The sequence below is a fragment of the Panthera tigris genome, chromosome A1, assembly GCF_018350195.1.
Source record: "Panthera tigris isolate Pti1 chromosome A1, P.tigris_Pti1_mat1.1, whole genome shotgun sequence".
NCBI classification, from domain to species: Eukaryota; Metazoa; Chordata; class Mammalia; order Carnivora; family Felidae; genus Panthera; species Panthera tigris.
Window position 1 is genome coordinate 210,541,944 of NC_056660.1, and position 20,080 is coordinate 210,562,023.

General features: G+C 40.9%; 1 protein-coding gene and 1 pseudogene across 10 annotated transcripts in view; both read right to left on the bottom strand.

The window, feature by feature from the left end:
* Positions 1 to 20,080, bottom strand: part of TTC23L (tetratricopeptide repeat domain 23 like) — a 59,812-nt gene that overhangs the window by 25,196 nt on the left and 14,536 nt on the right. For all 10 annotated transcript variants that reach the window (XM_042996714.1, XM_042996727.1, XM_042996735.1 and 7 more), the window contains 4 exons: positions 14,669 to 14,825; positions 13,069 to 13,194; positions 9,907 to 10,084; positions 7,620 to 7,728 (listed from right to left, as the gene is read on the bottom strand). In XM_042996714.1, the coding sequence (XP_042852648.1) occupies positions 7,620 to 7,728; positions 9,907 to 10,084; positions 13,069 to 13,194; positions 14,669 to 14,825 (570 nt within the window). The remainder of the gene's footprint in view (positions 1 to 7,619; positions 7,729 to 9,906; positions 10,085 to 13,068; positions 13,195 to 14,668; positions 14,826 to 20,080) is intronic.
* LOC122232303 lies at positions 13,820 to 13,912 on the bottom strand (annotated as a pseudogene).

The window sequence follows — 20,080 nt, forward strand, 5'->3', positions numbered from 1 at the left end:
AATTTACAAACCACAAGGTCATGACCTGAGCCAAAGTTGGATGTTCAACTGACTGAGCCACCCAGGCACCCCAAAACTGTACATTTTAGATATTATATAGTAGCAACAACAGACTGATATATTTTTGTGGGTTTTTATTTTGTTTTATTCTTTTTCTTTTTTTTAAGTAGGCTCCACACCCAGCATGGAGCCCAATGTGGGGCTTGAACTCACAACCCTAAGATCAAGACCTAAGCTGAGATCAAGAGTCAAGATACTTAACTGACTGAGTCACCCAAGTGCCCCTGCTTGTTTTGTTTTAGTGAATTGCCTAGACTCAAATGGCAGAATCTGTCTCCTCTATGGTGTCTGAATGCTAATGTCTTTGCTTAGGTGTTTGATTTCTTTAAAATAGACTTTATTCTTTAAGGCAGCTTTACATTCTCAGAAAAACTGAGTGGAAGGTACAGAGATTTTTCATATAACTTGCCCACATATGGCATTTGGGATGGTTAATTTTCAGTGTCAACTAGACTGGGCTAAGGGATGTCCCGATAACTGATAAAACAATTTCTGGGTGTCTCTGTGAAGGTGTTTCTGGAAGAGATAGACAACTGAATCAGTATACTGAGCAAAGAAGATCTGTCCTCACCAAGTTCACACACACACCCGCACACACACACACACACACACACACACAAATGCAAAGAAAGGATGAATTTTCTCTCACTCTTTTCTTGGGCTGGAAATCCATCTTCTTCTGCCCTCAAACATTGGAACTCCTGGTTCTTGGGCCTTTGGATTCTGAGACATATTATACCAGGGGTCCCCTCACTCCTGTTGGTTATATTTCTCTGGAAAACCCTGATTAACCAGGAATGAGCCCAAGAATAAGGACGTTTACTTGCCAAAGCCATGGCTGAGTGCCCAATCTGCAGCAGACAGCAGCACTGAGCCTCTAATATGGCACCATTATGTATGGTGATTAGCCAGCTTCCTGGTAGCAAGTTGCTTACACCGAACCATTTTCTTCATGGAAAGGGCAGCATTTTGTCCTTAACTGGAATATTTCTACTCTGGATATAAATTTGCCTTCCCTGCATGCAATGATTCTACCAAAACTACCATCCATAAACTTAGAATGCCTCATCCATCATCATGGTATTCCACACAACATTGCTTTGGATCAAGGAACTCACTTCACAGCAAAAGAAGGGCCGTAATGGACCCATGTCAAGAAATTCACTGGTCTTACCATGTTCTCCACCATACTGAAGCAGCCAGCTTGATAGAATGGTGGTACAGTCTTTTGAAGACAGTTACAGTGCCAACTAGGTGGCAATACTTTGCAAGACTTGAGTTCTCCCAAAGGCTGTGTATACTCTGAATCAGCATCCAATACATGGTGCTGTTTCTCCAATAGCCAGGATTCACAGGATAAAAACAATAATAATAAAGGTAGAGGAAGGGTGAATTCTCTCTCGCTCATCCTGAGCTAGGAAGTCTACCTCCTGCCTTTGGACATCACATAATTGTTTTAGATTCCCAGCCTGATCATTCGAATATCCCTACTATATCTCAGTCTGGTTCTGATGCTTGCTGTGTTTCTTGAAACTGTGTGGGTTTGTTTGTTTTTGTTTTGTTTTGTTTTTTGTTTTTGCTTTTGCTTTTTACTAAGCCTTGAAGTTTTCTTGATAGGTGGACATGATGTACTGGGTAAAAAAAAAAATGCTCTAAATAGGCCACTAGCTACGTGGTGGGAAGATATGGGCTTTGAGGGGAAGGCATTCTATCATCCTATGTTAGGTCTCAGTCTTTTAGTGAGCCTGTGCCCCTGGACTGTGAACTTCGCAAGTGCTTCTCAGCCCCTTTCTCCCTTAGGTGGGAAGGGATAGCGAGAGTGGGCTAAAGTTGGGTATTTCCTTCCCTTTGGGTTGGTTAGGTTCTGAAACAACAACAACAACAACAGTTTAGGCTCTGGTAAAATAATTTTTCTTGAGGACAGGCCTTGTTTAGTAGAAAGCTCTGGCATATTTTTTAAAGGATTTTTCTTTTAAGTTTATTTATTTTGAGAAAGAAAGTGTGAGCGGGGGAGAGGCAGAGAGAGAGGGAAAGAGGGAGAATCCCAAGCAGGCTCTGCACTATCAGCACAGAGCCGGATGAGGGGCTCAAACCCACAAACTGAACTGTGAGATCATGAGAATGATCTGAGCCAAAGTCAGCCACTGACTTCACCAACTGAGCCATCCAGGGGCCCCAGCTCTGGAATATTTTAACTGGCTATTTTTCCCCCTCTCTCTCCTGGCAGCAAGGGGGCATTTTTCTCCAATATTCACTTTGAGAACCTGGTCAAGCTCCTGGAGGTAAATCTCACAAGAGTGTGGAGACCACCCCCCCCCCCCGGCCCCCGTCACTGGGTACTTGGAATTTTTAACTCTCAGTCTTAATCACACTGAGCTTCCAGAAATTTATCAGTTATAGTTCAGGTATTCCTACCCAGTACTGGTTCCTGTAGACAGGTATCTGCTCAGGCAAATTGTGATTCTCTGTATTTATTTGTCTCTCCAATTTCAGGGGCATCAGTTTGCCCTGTGACCTCACTTCCCTGACAGATCTAAGAAAAGCTGTTGATTTTCCAGTTTGTTCAGCTTTTTACTTGTAGTTAGGATGGAGTGACCACCTCCAAGCCCCTATATGCCAGACTAGAAATCTAAAATCTTTGTGTTTAATGCTTATTTTTTTTGTAAATGTTTTATTTATTTTATGAGAGCATGCCAGTGGGAGAGAAAGAGTGGGGGACAGAAGATCTGAAGCAGGCTCTGCGCTGACAGGCTAACAGCATCGAGCCTGATGCAGGGCTCGAACTCACGAACTGTGAGATCATGACCTGAGCTGAAGTAAGATGCTCAATTGACTGAGCCACCCAGGTGCCCCTAATGATTATCCTTTAAAAATTTGGTCTGGATTCCTGGGGTTACCCCTGTGTCTGCATAGCTTAGTGCTGACCCAAGTGACTGACTTGAAAAGAGGTTGTGCTCAAAAACCTTTACGATGTATGACTTCTATCCTCTGTTGATTGATCTGTATGTAGATTAGGGTGTGCATTCAAAGCTCTGCCACATTTCAAGTCTTCTTTGGTTGTTATTTGCCATATCTCCCCTACACATGTAAATAGTTTCCCAGTTGGCAAGGGATGTTGGGAGAGCTTCTCTGGCCTTTTCTTGGCTCTCATTTCCAGGTTCTTCCTAAGATTTCTGACGGGCTTCTAATGCCTACAAACCAGGACAGCAACTTTAGGCTACCAAGTATGAAGGCGTTCCCTCCTTGCATTTCTTCTGAGTTTGCCACTTTTATCTGATGAATCAATGTGTTTGCCCCTTGCTCCAAATGGAGTCCAAAGCCTCTGCCACAAAGTTGCTGTTCTCTTGGCGAGCACCTGCTGATCAAATGGCTGTATTCTCACTGTCTGAGCTGGTGCTGTGGGTGGATGGGAGCAGCCTCAGGCAAAAAGACAAGAAGACTCTCTTTACCCAAAGCTCTAGCAGTTTTGCAAGAATGCTTTCCAATTTGTTGTCTGCTTATTTATTGCCAGTGTCCTCAAATGGTTATTTTTGGAACATCTTAATTTGTATGTGTGTATGTGTGTGTTGATTCACAGATCTCTTCACAAAGGCATAGACAGAAGTCTCTACCTGTTTACATTTTGATGTACATTTTGATGCCGTCTTAGTTACTTTGCAGTTCATTTTTCATGTATATATACATATGTGTGTGTGACTATAAACAATAGTATTTTTATGTCCTAAAAATGCAAGGTATTTTTTCCTTAATATTGTTTTTAACTTTCTTTTTATTTATAAAGTCTAATCCTTTTACAGACTACAGAATTCCATGCAATTAATATATCAAATATTCCGTTCACTAATTGATAAACATTTAGGTTGTTTCCAATTTTTTTTACAATTACAGACTGAGTGCCACAGTAAACATCCTTCTACATGTTTCCTTTTGGTTTTACTAGGTCTTATCAAGTTATTTTCCAAATTTCTTATCACTCCTTCCATCTATGAGTGAGCAGAACTGTTTTTCCACAATCTGGCAAATACTAGATATTTTCATATTTAAAAAATTTTTACATAGGATAGGTGAAAACTGATTTTAAAGGTATGTATAGTTTTAAGATGTGTAACATTCTGCCAAATTATCTTTCAGAGATTTTGTGTCAAATTGCTCTCATCAATCCTAAATGCTATCATTTCTTTTAAATGTTGACATTCTGATGGAAACTTGGTATCCTTGCTGTTTTATATTGATTCATTATTACTATGATTGAACCTTTTTTGTGATTATTGGCCATTTGTTTTATGTAATGTTTGGTATTATTTTTCTCCCTATTTTTCTATTGTAAAGTAAATGTAAATTTTAGCTCCTACATGTAGGACAATGATCTACGTTGAATGACTGTGTATGTTACGAAAGTGAGTTTTTTCTCTTTTTTCTTCTGGCATGTGAATACCATTGTTCCAATTGTTCCAATACCATTTGTTGAAAAGACTATTCTTTCCACATTGAATTGCCTTAGCACCTTTGTCAAAAATTAATTGGTTATATTTACACAGGTCTATTTCTGGACTCTCTTTTGTGTTCCCGTGACTCTGATCTCTGTCCCTTCACCAATACGAAACTCTCTTGATTACTGTTGCTTCTATTTATTTATTTATTTATTTATTTATTTATTAAAAAAAAATTTTTTTTTAACATTTATTTTTGAGACAGAGACAGACAGAGCATGAACGGGGAGGGTCAGAGAGAGAGGGAGACACAGAATCCGAAACAGGCTCCAGGCTCTGAGCGGTCAGCACAGAGCCCGATGCAGGGCTTGAACTCACGGACCACGAGATCATGACGTGAGCTGAAGTCGGACGCTTAACCGACTGAGCCACCCAGGCGCCCCACTGTTGCTTTTATAATAAATCTTAAATCAGGTAGTATGATTCCTCCAATTTTATTAGTTTTCAAAACTGTTTCAGCTATTCTAACTTCTTTGCATTTCTGTATAAATTTTTGAATCAGCTTGTCTGTATTTACAAAAATTCCTGCTGGGATCTTGGATTGATAATTTGTGTTAAATCCATACATCAATTTCTATAGAAGTGACAGCTTTACTAGACATCTTCCAATCTAAGAATACATTATGTCTCCATTTATTTAGATCATCTCTGATTTCTTTGATCAGAGTTTGTAGTTTTTAGCATACAGATACTGTACATGTTTTGTTAGATTTATACCTAAGTGTTTCATTTGGGAGGAGGGGCTATTGTAAGTAATATTTATTTCAGTTTCCAGTTGTGAATTGCTAATATATAGAAATGTGACTGGGTTTTATGGTTGACCTTATATCCTGTGATCTTGCTAAGCTTAAACTCACTTACTAGTTCTAAGAGTTTTGCAGATTTCTTGGAATTTTCAGCAGAAACAGCTGCATTGCTGCAAATGAGGACCATTTTATTTCTTTTAGGCTGTATGTCTTTTTCTTGCCTACTGCACTAGCTAGGACTTCCAGTACTATGTTGAATAAGCTTAGTGAGAATGAACATCCTTGCCTTATTCCTGATCTTAAGAGCAAAGCAGTCTTTCACCATGAAGCATGATGTTAGCTATGGGTTTTCTGTACATGTCTTTTATCAGATTGAGAAAGTTCCCCTTCCACTGTGAATGCATGCAGAATTTTTTCACATGCTTCTTCTGCATCAGTTGATAAGATTACGTACTTTTCATCTTTGGATTGTTAATATGGTAGAGAACATTCATTCAGGTTTAAACACTGAACCAGGCTGACACTCTCAAGAAAAAAGCTTCCCTTGGTCATGGTGTATTATTCTTTTTTATACATTGCTATGTATTTTCTTGAGAATTTTTTGGGTTTATGTGTATGAAAGGTATTGTTCTGTAGTTTTGTTCTGTTTTTTTTCTTGTAAGGTCTTTGCCTAGATTTGGTGTCAGGGTAATGCAAGCCTCATAAAATGAGTTGGGAAATTTTCCCTCCTCTTCAATTTTCTGGAGAAGATTATGCAGGATGGGTGTTAATACTTTATTAGGTAGAATTATCCAGTGGAATCATCTGGATGTTGATGTATCTTTCTCACAAATTCTTTTTTTTTTCCCAATAATTAAGGGCTTATTCAAATTATCTGTTCATCTTGGATTACACTGTTTTTTATTTTATTTATGGTACTTTGTGACAGACACAGGTTTTAGATCTTTTTAAAATTAAATCTATCAATCTCTTCTAGTATATCTTTGTGTGCTCAGAAAGTTCTTATTTCCTTAAATTATTAATTTTAGGAGTTTTGATTGTAGTGCTGTATTTCCTTCGGGATAATTCATATTTTCAGTTGTGATCAGTCAGATGTGATCCATCTGGAATTTAGTGAATGATAGGTGAAGATCCAAATCTTTACAGGTAAAAATTAGTATACAAGAAAAGAATAAGGTGGCCTTAGAACCTCCCAACCCAGAAGCATAGAAGTTTCTCACTTGAACACAATTTTTACATATTCACAAATACATTAAATGTGTTATAACCATGAAGACTATTTTTAAAAAATCAGATGTACATATGGAGTACAAATACTCTGAGTATACACAAGAAAACTTTTTAAAGAAGATGATTAGCTAGGAAACACAGAATCAGGAAGTCTTCAATGAACATTCATGCTAAAGGAAACAGTAATCAAAATATGAAAATAACTTCTGAAAACTGAACAAAATTATTTAATGACTTGGGAAAATAGAAGAGTGGAGAAAAGTAGGATGCAAAACTTTCCCTGCGATTCGTTCCCTCTCTCTCTCACTCTTCCTCTCTCTTTTTCATAAAAGACTGAAAAATAATGTACACCTAAATGGATTCCTTTTATGAGCAGAGATAATCAACATTTTAAAATGTTTAAATCATATTTTTCACAAATCTCAAATTCCTCCGGATGGGCCATTGAATCCATTAGTGTCCGTTAATCTGACCCAGTCAGCTGAGCACGGCACACAGTCCTTTCTCATCCGTTCTTTTGTGTCTCTCCTGAAGCTACTCACTTTCCAAAGGATGACCTTGTCTGAGAAAGGACTACTGTTGATGAATTCATCACCTGGCTTTCTTCCAGAAGCCCCAATACCTCACTTGCGAATATAGTCATAAAAATTCTAGCTGCTACAAGCGTTCTCTCTTGACAGTCAGAGGAAAAGAGTCCAGGAGGTTGAGAATGGAGGAGGAAGAAAGAAGGAGCCAATGTTTTTGTCTTTCATCACTGGATTTCCTCATCAACCAATATCTCACAGCTCACATTCATAGCGTGTATGATCTCTACTCTTTATGCAGGTGAGTTCTGCTGAGATTCTAAGGGAATAAAGGAAATAGAAACCAGATGGTTTTATTGGTTTTGATGTCCCAACTAATATATGGAGATATTATTGTGCCTAAATTCATGTGTAAATGCTTTTGTACAAAATGGCTTCCAGTCTAATTTTTCCATCACAGTCATGAATAGCTAATTATAACCTGTTCACATCGATAGATAGACCATTGCCAGTGTGCTTCCCCCCACCATGGGAAATGGTGATAACTGCAAGCTACCTCTTCTACTTACCCCTGTGTTGGGCCTCTCCAGACAGGGCATGAGCCTTGGCTAGTAACGCACTTGCCTCTGCAGTTTGGGGGCTGGCTTCAGTGAACAAAGAAACACAGATAGAATAGGCCTGGAATAGAGAAAATCATTATCAAGAGTACCCAAATGACAGTATTTCAGAGGATTTTCTTTTTTTTTTTTTATTTTTTTTTTAAGTTTATTTATTTTTGAGAGAGAAAGAGAGAGACAGAGTGTGAATGAGGGAGAGGGAGAGAGAGGTGGAGACACAGAATTCGAAGCAGGCTCCAGGCTCTGAGCTGTCAGTACAGAGCCCGACGTGGGGCTCAAACTCACAAACTGTGAGATCATGACCTGAGCCGAAGTCAGCTGCTCAACCGACTGAGCCACCCAGGCACCCCCAGAGGATTTTCTAATAGCTCTCATGAAATTGCTAGTTGAGAGCTGTGGATAGCTAATCTTGGAGTTATAAGAGAGGTGAGTTTGAGTCCCAGCTATTTCCTGTGAGTCTTGAGCAAGTAACTTCACCTTCCCATGTAAAAGAAATATATAGTTTCCATCAATTGTGGTTTGGAAAATATTAATGAGATGGTACATGCAAAGCACACATAATACCATCACATGGTAAGTTCTCAATAAATATTAGCCACTATGATGTCTTATTAGGTGTCATAGCAAAACTAAAATCACAACTTTAGCTACGCTTCTCAAAGGTTCGTTATCAAAGGAAGTTCAGGAGAGTTAAGTATGGACCCTAAAACCATACTGCCTGGGTTCCTATCCCAGCTCAGCCACTGATGACTCAGGCAAGTCACAAACTTCTTCAAATATAAAACCGGAATGACAAAAATGACTGTTACAAGCAGTTGCTGTAAAGATTAAATGAATTAATATGTGTAAAGTGTTTAGGATACCACCTGGAATGTCCTAAGCATGACAGAAGTGGAGATTTTATTACTATTATCATTCGTACTAAAGTGGAAGGAGAAAGAAGAGAGAAACCCCTGGCCCACACCCACCAGAAAGAAAAAAGCCCCCTTCCCCCGTGCCTCATAGTTCACACGGGTCAGACACTGTGAGGTATCTCAAGGAGCCCCAGAGATTTCAGACAACACTATGGAGCTAAGGTAGAGTTCAGAGCTGGTATGTGTGCGGGCTCTGAGGACTCAAATTCTCTAAGTTCAAATCCCTGCTCTCCTACTTGTTAGCGACACAACTTCAGCTGAATTAGCTGTAACTCTTTAAGCTTCCGTTTCCTCATCCTTAAAATGAGATCAAATCATAATAATGCCTCCACTTCATAAGCGTATTGCATGGATTAAATGAGTATATCCTCAAGTGCACATAGTAAAAGCAGTCCATAAATGTTAACTATTTGTGTTGCTGTTGGGAAACACTGACTATATCTTGTTTTGGCAATCCTGATCTGACCACCGCTTGCACAGTCTTGGACACAAGAAGCTGATGGCTTGCTCTGTAAACAGTGGACTCCCTGCCTTCAGACCAACATCCCCTAACATTTCTCCACAGTGTGATTACCTGCAATGCCTTTTCTACAGTATCAGACTGTTTTCACATATACCATTGAATTGCATTGCACGGTTTCTATGATACAGGAAATCTAATCCACTTTTGGCTTCCGGAGGTACCAGAAGCCACAAACAGGTTATTTGAGGAGAGAAAAGGCGAATTTAATAAGTTTCAAGGGAAGTTTCAAGTACAGGATGCATCAAAAAGCCCCACACTGTTTTCATTATAATGACTCAACATTCCTTCCTATTTTGTTTTGTTTTCCCCTGGGCATTTGTCAAATTAGTTACCTCCAAGTGAAATACTCTTTTGTCGGTTTAAATTTAGACTTGTTGATACAACCAGCTGGGCTAGCCTAGAGGACAAATGACAGCATCACACCAAAATATCATGATTTTTTTTTTTTTTTCATTTTAAAAAAGCCCTTTGTGTTTGCTAAAGCCTTAAGTTTGGTTGCCCCTACAGCTTTTTTCCCTGGAGCAGACTCACTTGCTTACCTCTTCCCAGCACCCACAGAGATGAGGGGAAGCCTGGGAGGGGAAATTTGGTCCCAGATCAGGTCAAACAGCAGATACACTCATCCTGAGTCAGGATTCTCTGCCCACGTTGTTTCAGGTTGAGGAAGGGCTCTTGTGTGGATCTGGCGGGAAATCCACCCCACCCCCTAGTTCTTCTGAGAAGCCCAAGCTTCCCTGGTCCTGGGAACGGGGCATGGGGCCAAAGAAGGCCAGTAGGCTGGTGCTCCAGCCAACTCACCAACCTGCTGCAAGTACTGGATGGCCTGATCATGGTTCCTCCTCAGCTGCTCGATCTGCGCGATCTCCTCGTACAGACTGACCAGATCTGATGTCCTATCACCCCTAGCAGCAATAACATTGCCAATTGCCTTTTCAAAGTATGCCAGAGCAAGGTTCAATCTGTGGACGGCCAAGGAGGCTCTATAAGAAGAGGGACAAAGATGCAAAGTCAGAGAGGCCCCTTACTTTGCAGACACAAAAGGAACTGATTCTAAGAATGAATCAGTGAATCATTTTTAGAATGAATGATTCTAAGATTTGGCCTTTAGAGGCCAATTATCTGAGTGGTTGACCAAAATCCAGTCTTGCTATAAACAAACTCCCATTAACCTGCGTTTTACCCACCAGATTCCACTGACTAATATTCACTCCCATTAATACAGCATGCTATAGTCTAATTTTATAAAAAAGCATAAAATGGCTTCCAGTGGTTCACAAGATGGGTTATTTACCCATAAACACAGACTTTCTAGAATCAGAATAAAATTTTATTCTGACTCCCTCTCTTTCAGACCAATACAAAGCCATTGCTTTGTCTTGTTTGATTTAGTTTATTCCTCCTCAGTTAAAAATGAGGATAGAGAAAACAATGTAAATACTCCTTCCAAAAGACAGTGGTTCAATAAATTATGGCACATCATATAATAAAATACTTCAGGCTTTAAAAATCATGCTTCCATTTTAGACTAAATAATATGAGGAGAAATTAAAAGTGTGGCAAATTTTAAAAAGTGACAGGACTACTTAAAATGGACCCTGACATATCTATCTATCGATTGATCAATCTTTATCTCTAAAATATCCATAGCAGTTATGTTTGGGTTGTGAAATTAAAACTAACTTTTATTTTCTTCTTCATATCTATATTTTCAAATCTTCCAAAACAAAATATAATTTAAAAAATGAGAATAAAAAAGCATTTCATTAAAATTTATTCCTCTAGAGACAGCAAGACACAGGCAAATAACATGGCAGTGCAAAGCTGGTTCTCACAGTTATTAGCTTTTAAAAAAAATTTTAATGTTTATTTATTTTTGAGAGAGAGAGAGAGACAGAGACAGAGAGTGAGTGGGGGAGGAACAGAGAGACAGGGAGACACAGAATCTGAAGAAGGCTCCAGGCTCTGAGCTGATAGCACAGAGCCTGATGTGGGGCTCGAATTCACAAACCATGAGATCATGACCTGAGCTGAAGTTGGACACTTAACCGACTGAGCCACCCAGGTGCCCCCCTCAGTTATTAGCTTTATGGTCAAATTCCAGGAGTCTACATTTCCTTCCAAATAAAACAATAAGAATACCTAAATTATAAGGTTGTTATAAAGATTAGATAAAAAATTGTACATGAAATCACTTAACATATAGTGGATACACAATCAATATTACTTCCCCTCCCCCTTTGCTTCTTCCATCTTTGTATTCCCAAAGTGGAAAAAATATGTATGTATATGAAATTATTTTATATAAGGCATTCCACAAGTTACAATTTATTTTAAACTGAAAGGTTCATCCTACCTCTGAAGATTGGGATTAACAATCAAAAGAGCACTGGCATGTTATCCGGTAATTCTTTCCAGAAAAAATATTTGATCAATCAGACCACTATTTCCTTTGACTATTACAGCAGAAGTTACAGAATGAAAATGCCTCTCATCAAGAGCTTGTAGGGAGATATTAGCCAAGTTGTCTGGCCTAAACAATCACAGTGTATTTTCCCTACCTTTAAAATGAGAAAGGGGATTTGCCCTTAATAGATATTTGCTCAGTATGAAATATAAGTCAATGTGGTACAGAAGGTGAGCCATGGATTAAGAAGACCCATCTGTAGTGTTGGATCTTCTACTAGTCATTCTGTCACCTTGAGTTACTTCCTCTTTTTGTGCCTTAATTTTCTTACCTGTGAAATGAAAACAAAAATACCTACCTCATAGCTTGCGGTAGAGGATTGAACTAAATAAATGATGTAGCGCACTTAGAATAGTTCTTGGAGATAGTTACACTGTTCCAACACTTAGAACGGTGCAGGTACAAAATAGATACTAAATAAATATTGTAGAATGAATGAGTGAAATACGCACTAGTATTTATTCTGAAAAAGGAACAAGGCTATCTTTCACATACGGCACAAAAACCTTAGCCACTGACCCATGTGACAGCAGCAGACATTCACTAGACTCTAATTTATGGCTCCGTGGACTTATATCAATAGTTTGACCTAACACTGGGCATTCAAACACCTACCCACCATTTCCCATTTGATTTCTAGGTTCATGGTTGTTTAGAGCAGGTAGGCATGACTCATGTATTTCATTTACTTACCATTCCGTCATCGACCCTACCATGCCAAGTGTTTACAGTTTTGGAACCAGATTGTGGATGTGCAGATATCTTAAAAATCTAAGGAACAGTAAACGCTTTATTATTCTTTTTTTCTCCTGATAATCTGCTGGGCCCACTCTTATATGTAAATACTGTGATTCTCTCTAAGGATACCTAACTCAACTGCAAACCAGTTAAGTCTTGTTCTGGCTTGAACACATCCCAAGTACTTGGTTTCCATATGGAACAGAACTTTCCTTAAAAATGCATATGCCGTGCATAGCTTTCATAGGCTTCCAATAAACAAACGGTCTTCATTAAGTACTCTTTCCTTGTCTTTTAAGATACCATGCTTCATGACAAAAGTAGGTGGCGATTCAGAAAAAGACATAATTTAATCGCTTCTCGGCCTTTTGGCTAAGATCAAGTGTAGAAAAAGACATAATTTGAGACTAGGTGTGAAAGACAGAATAAGGGAGAGGAGTCCATGAGTTTAGACCATGGATCCAACACTTGTTACCGTGGACAGTTTGTTTAATCTCAGCCCCAGTTTCCTCTCTCTCTCTCTCTACAATAATTGCACCAACTACCTCAGTGCTGTCTATGAGAATTCAATGGGCACTGCACATAAAGCTTAGACCATGGTGTGTGCGTTTGGTAAATAAAAAGCCTCTTTTATCACCATCTGAGTATCTGGGTTTTTTGCCCTGAGGATTTTTTCTCCCCTTATACAGAAGAGCACAGAACAATCATGTGATACCGGGCCTCATTCACAAAAGCCTAAGCCTCTCAAAGCCCAGATCTTACCTGCCCAAAGCAATTGTCAGGTCTTTCTCTGAGACTTGTAATCTGTGAACACTTCCCTCACATAATTCTTTCAGGTCCTTCATGTTTCTCTCTGCCTTCTGCAGGTTGAAATAAGCCTCTCTGCCAGTGAAACAGTCAAGGAAAATGCTAGGCACACAAACTCCCCCACTTCCCAGGGACAACGGTTGATAAGTAAACAAAAGGGCCACTTGAGAAAATGAAGCAGAATTTGAAAAACAGGCACTTTACTATGTTCTTTATCTTCTAGATGTATATGTGGTCAAGAATTCTTTAGAAAATAAACAGAGACCTGGGTTTCTCATGGCAGTAGCCTGAATCCAGGGCTGTGGTGGGTGGTGAGCATTTGGAGAAGTGAACAGAAACTGTAAATTATGCCAGATTTCCTTTAGAGGCATCCATGGTGTGACAATACTCACTTTTCCCAAGTTGCTTCCTGTGAATGGTAAAAGAGAGGAACTAATTCTGCTGAAAGGGACTTTCTGGATCATTTAGAAAGTCCAAGCAAAACAGATTTTTGGCAAAAGGCAAACAGCAAGAAAGAAAATCCCCTTAATTCCCAAATATCCTATTTCCCACATAGTCAGTAGCCCTTTCTAAAGGCATAACAGAGAAAGGCAACGAATCAGTTTTTACAAGTTGAGTACCAAGACCAAAAAAGCAGAGAGGGGAACGTGGTAAAGAGGAGAGATTAAGGACACATGGTCTCAAAGAAGACTCATGGTTAATTTTGTTTAATATGGAATGCTTTATAAATTTGTATATCATCCTTGTTCGGGGGCCGCGCTAATCTCTGCATTGTTCCAACTTTAGTGTATGATCGATCGTGAACGCGAAATACCATGCACAGTTTTCAAGTAGAGATAGTACCAAAAGGCTGTTAAAATCACACGCTTTTTGAAGAGTAATGGTCCGCCTCTGGGGACACAGAGAACTATTTCTTTTGTCTTTTTTGCTTGGCCTCCAGCTTCATGGCAGTATTCTCAACAGCATTTCAGAAAAACAAAAATGATCAAGAGTCCATTAAATCAGAGACTTCTGACTGCAGGTTACAATCACCTGGGGGACTTTAAAAAATCTCAATAAACAGATGAACCCCAGACCTACTAAATCAAAATCTCTAGGGTGGGACCCAAACAGCAATAATTCTTAAAGCTCCCCAGGTGTTACAGGTGCTGCCTAGTTTGACAAACATTGCTTTAAATTACCACCCGCTCTCCCCACTCCTATACCACCCCCCACCCACTATCACCCATGTCCTCACTGTTAAAACTGGTCTTCTTGGGTGCTCAATCAAGCAGGACACACTCCGAAAACTTTTCAGCTGGCTAGGGGACAGGTCACCAGTGAGACCCCTCTCATGGCTCAACTCAGAGTTTATATGAACAGATACAGGAGGAATATTCATACCCTTCTAGATGGAGGTAAGAGGCTTGTGGGGGGCCCTGGATGTCAGAATAGAGCTGTAAAGCCTGGTTCAATCTCCCCTGCTCCTAGGTGAGACGACCCGCCTGGGGACATGTGCTCCCAACCACCACCCCCCCACCTCTGATCACAGGCCCAGTCAGGAAAGGAAGGATATTGGTTCTGTAGGAGCCAGGCCACCCCTACGGTGTAGTACAGAATGACCAGAGCTTCCAGGATTTCCTTTTTCTCCGTGTTTGAGGTCGTCTTTTCCTTCCAGGTCAGCAGCGTGCTCCTGGCAGATTCAGCATGTTTCTTGGCCTGAGCTGGGAGGCCTGGGGAAGTTTGAGGGTGGGTGGCAAGAAGAAAAACCTTAAAAAGTCATGTTTCAGTGAAAGACATTTCTGGGAGGAAATAGGTGGGTAGTGTGTCTGTCATGTGCTCTATAGTATTAGTTTCCAAAGCTGGCTGTGCATCAGAATGATCTGGAATGCTTGTAGAGAATATAGATTCCTGGGCCCCACCCCAGACCTACTGAGTTGGAATCTCTAGATGAATAGAGTCCAGCAATCTATATTTTTAATTAATTCCACAAGTGCTTCTTATGCAGCCATCAGAGCATTTATCTGGGGTCCAGTCTGGAAAGCACTAGTAGACCAGGAGTAGAAGCTGAGTATCCTGTTCCCAATCCTGCCGTTAATGCCATGTGACCTTTTCAACCCACAAAGCTTCTCCATCCTCCAAATGTAAAATGACAATAATTATAGAAGCTGTGCCTTTACCAAACACCTGGAGCTAGTCCAGGAACAAACTAGGTTAGGCCACAGAGTGCTACGCTTTGAGCTTTCTGGAAAAAGCATTCTAAAAATACAAGGGCTTATGAATACAATTACTTCCATCTGGGGATTTTTTTTTTTTTCAATCCAAGATGAGGCTGGATAGGCTAATTGGTCACATACACACACACACACACACACATGCACACACACATGCACACTCTAATTGCTAAAGGCAGTGAGGCCCCCACTAAGAAGACAAAGGGATCCCTGATGGGAAAAGAGTAGCTCCAGAGAAAAGAGAAAGGCCAGCAGAGAACATATTATCCTAGAACATTATCTCCTCTGCTCTACTGAAGACAGTTAGGGCTGGTGTTCACGTTCAGCTCTCCTCTCTGCGGGTTGGTAAACATATTTACCCCTGCCAGGTAGGCCCACTGCACCCGTAATTCTCACTTCACAGCCCCATCCCTCAGTCCACTCTGCCTCTGGCCCTTAGAGCCTGTTTTCACAGTACAGGTAGAATGAATGGCCACAAAGATGATCTTGAAAGGTCTTGAGGCCTGTGGCCCTCATACATTCCATGTGCAGGACCTCCTTAATGAGTTGCTACAAGGTAGGGGGAACAAAGCTTCCCTGGGAGAGCCCGAAAAGGGACCTGGAAGCCAAGAAGTCTTTGTAGAACACTCAGAGGTTCCTGTTCTGTAGGTCTCAACTTAAGAGATAAATGGAGTCTGTGGCAAAAGAGATGACTGTGCCCTAAGTTACCAGGTAATAGCACCCCTCAAATTGCACTGCACTTCATAAACACCCTGTGAAAATGCAGATTCCTGAGCCTTGTTTCCAGTAGTTATGGTTGACAGGTTCTGAGGTGAGAACAAAGGATTTACATTCATAACAACCATCCTAGGTGATACTGATGCAGGCTGTCTAAAGACCACACTCAGAAAAGCATTTAGTAAAATCTTTATACAAGAGGTGGGACTCATCTTACTTTGAAGAGTAGGTAGTTTGACTGATAGAGAAGAATGAGGAGGGGTTTCCACTTGTAGTAAACAGTCTGAGGCCATAAAGACAGAATAGGCAAGCGTGTGTGTGTGTGTGTGTGTGTGTATGTGTGTGTGTGTGTGTGTGTGTGTGTGCATGTGCATGCACACAGGCACACCCATGTGCATGCATATGCTGGTGGGGTGGGGTGGGGGCATGTAGGAGCACCATGGAAGGCAGTAAGGAGACCAGCCTGACTGAAAGGGAGATTTAAATGTAAAGACACCCAACGTGTGAATTGGATGGGAAAAATGGAATCTTGGATGCCAAGTTGAGGAGGCTGGATTTGATCTGGTGGGTAATGGGAAGTCTTTATAGGTCTTGAAGAAGGGAGCAGCTACAGAAAAACCTGCCAAGGACATCAGACAAAGACAATAAAACTGGAAACTAAGGAAGTCTTTTTACCAAATAGGCTGTTTCTACAACCACACAGGCCATTGGAAGTGTGCCAGCAAGAAGTGAAGGAACCCAATCTAGATGCTTCCCTCTGTCTGTAGGAAGGAGCAAAGTGAAGCTGGCTGAGCCACTGAAAACCACCCCTGAATCAGCACAATGCTGCTTCTGGGCTCCTGAATGGGAAACTAATGAGAAAATAGTTCCGAGGCTTTGCAAGTCTGCCCTGCCAGCCACCCCCACCTAAGTGTCCAGTTCTGGCTGTGAAACCCCCAGAGGAATACTTTTCCTCTAAGTTCAGCAGCCAATCAATTATCGGGTTCCTCTTCTCCACTTTATCATGCCCCACAGTGTGGTCCTTCTGATGAAAAAGCTGAGCTGTGTGACCACTGGGTTTAAACAAACTGAACACGGATCTCAATTTAAAATGGCTCATTAGGGGCACCTGCGTGGCTCAGTCGGTTAAGCGTCCGACTCTAGATTTCAGCTCAGGTCGTGATCTCACAGTTCATGATTCAAGCCCCATGTCAGGCTTTGAGCTACAGTGTACAGCCTGCTTGGGATTCTCTCTCTCTCCCTCTCTCTCTGCCCCTCTCCTGCTCACATTCTGTCTCTCAAAATAAATAAATAAACATTTTTTTATTTCCAAAAAAAAAAATAAAATAATAAATTGGCTCCTTAAAGTCAACCCCAAAGGAAAAAGTCACTCCTTTACTGTTCCCAGAATCCATTCTGGTCTCCAAAGTGGGGTGCATGTAGCCCTACAGTTTGCAAGATGCCATAATGATGTAGGGAAAAAAACTAAATGTCTCTGTTTTTAAAATTTTTGTTTTCTATTTTTATGAATATATAATATTATATAAGATATTAATACTACTGCCATAACTTATCATAAATACACACACATGGAGAGTACTCAAATTTTTTGTAGTGATAAGGGAGCTAGTTCTCAAGAGTTTAAGAGATCACTGTTCTAAACAAACGTTTTCCAATATTTTCAACTATGAAAGAGCTCGTCTCATGTTAAAAAAAACTCACTTTGTGATATTTTTCTGGCATTTCCTACGTGAGAAAATTCATGATGACAAAAAGTACTATGAATCAGTGTCAATAATAATTTGAAATAGATTTGCATTTTACTGATTTCAAGAACACCCTCTTCGATGTAAAGATAACATTGCATAGATGTATATGTATGAGTCTCATGTCAACCCTCTCTGGAGGAGGCTCACAGAGTGATGATCTTGTTCTTGAACTCCAAGCCCCATCTCCCTAGTTCCAATGTCAACTCTGAGAGACCAAGTCATTTTCCTTTACTTGCCCTTCTTCCAAGCCAAGGACACCATCCTTCTCCCTGCACCAACAGTTCGGCAATTACAGAGGGAAAAATCAGACCTGCTCCTGGAGCCTGAGATTCAGAAATTACAGGGGATGTTGATGAATTGGAAATGGGTCCCAGTATTGTCCACTAAACATATCAAAGCATTTTGCTTTAGTTTGGGATGTGATTCCACAACTGACGTCTGTTATTCTGACTCAGGCCAGAGGGAATCTGCTCGGAGACACCCAGTCTTTGGAGTTGCTGCTGTCACCTCTGATCATCATCTATATTTAAGAAGTCAGCCTACAGCCGGACTTCCCAGATACCAATCTTGCCTCAGCCACTTCCTACTATCCCTGTGGCCTTGAACAAGTTACTTTATCTATGCTGCAGTTTATTCACCTATAAAATGGTAATGAAAATACTTTCTACCCTGTAGGGTTCTTGTAAGAACGTAATTAATTCATGAAAATAAATGGTGCCTGGCACATAGCAACGAAATGAATTTGAGAAAACTACTCCTCCTCCTCCTACCAGCGTCCATTCTCTGAAGCCATTTACTAAATGTGCCCTTGCTTTGGACATGTTTCATAGAGCTGCTTACAGAATCCCTGGAAAAGGCTGCATTCTCAAATGCAATCTCATTGCAGGCAGGCATGAGGTTTCCTGCAGGTCAGGTCACCTGGTTTTTATCATTCCCTGTTATCCCTGTATCAGTGTGGGTTGTTTTTGCTTTTGTTTTTTTACCAACTAGACAGAGAAGGTAGAGTTCATAACTTACGCTTCTTTTTTCTGTATTTTACGGCACTTGTAATAATAGAGCCCGGGATACCTAGAAGGTCTCAGCAATAACAGGCTAATTTACTGCTTTATTAATAATAAGCAAAATATCAGGAAACCGCTTGTCTATGCACTTACATTCTTCTTCCTGAACTCATGCCAACACTTCCCCACTAGGTGACAAGCACTTTGTTGTTCTGTGCCTGCCCTTTGCTCACCCACTGAAGCGCTAGGCTCCTTAGGCTCGTCCCCAGGTCTGCTGGCACTAGGGTCCCACCCCGGCCCATGCTCTAGCCCACCATACAGCAGCCTTCACATTGTGCCCTGCAAAGGCTCTGTGCTCTCTTGTGTCGACTCCTGAATCCCATTCCATCAATTGCCTCTTTTTTAAAACCTTCAAATGCTCTCACTAAAGGGCTCTTTCCTCACTCTACAATCTTCCTCTTCTAAAATCATCTTCACATGACTTTTTTGGCTCGGCCAGTTACTCTCCACTTTTCTCTTGTTCCTTTCAGTATGCAGGGCCCAGGCCCCCACGCAGTCCCTTCGTGCCTGGGATCTGGCTTTTGCTCCAACCGCTCTGCTGGCACTTTTCTCCTGAGGCCCCCAAAGACCTCCTACTAAATAAATCCAGTCACAGTTTCTCAGACACTCTTAGCTGCTTGGCTTCTCCTCTTGGCCCCTAGGACACTGCACCAACCCAGTTCTCCTTTCTAAACCTTCTCTAATTGCTTCCTTGCTAATAACTCTTGCTAATAACTAATAACTTGCTAATAACTCTTTGCTCCCTTCTCCAAGGGTCTGTCTTTCAGTGTCTTCCTTTTCTTCTCTTTCCCTCTTGGAAGTCTGAGCAATTCCTAGCACTTCCACCTTGGCCTCCAAGCTTACAACTTTCCACGTCCCCTTCCCAGGTCTGCCCTCAAACACTCCTCCATGCTTGCGACTCTCCTCCTGTCCTCCCAAGTTCTAGTCCCAAATTTCCAGCACCAGGTAAAAATGTGCTAGTGGATTTCTAAAAAAATTTTTTAATGTTTATTTATTTTTGAAAGAGAGAGAGACAGAAAATGAGTGTGGGAGGGGCAAAGAGAGAGAGGGAGACACAGAGTCTGAAGCAGGCTCCAGGCTCTGAGCTGTCAGCACAGAGCCTGATGCGGGGCTCAAACTCACAGACCACGAGATCATGACCTGAGCCAAAGTCAGCCGCCCAACCAACTGAGCCACCAAGGCACCCCAAAAATGTGCTAGTGGATTTCTCTACTGCAATTCAGAATCA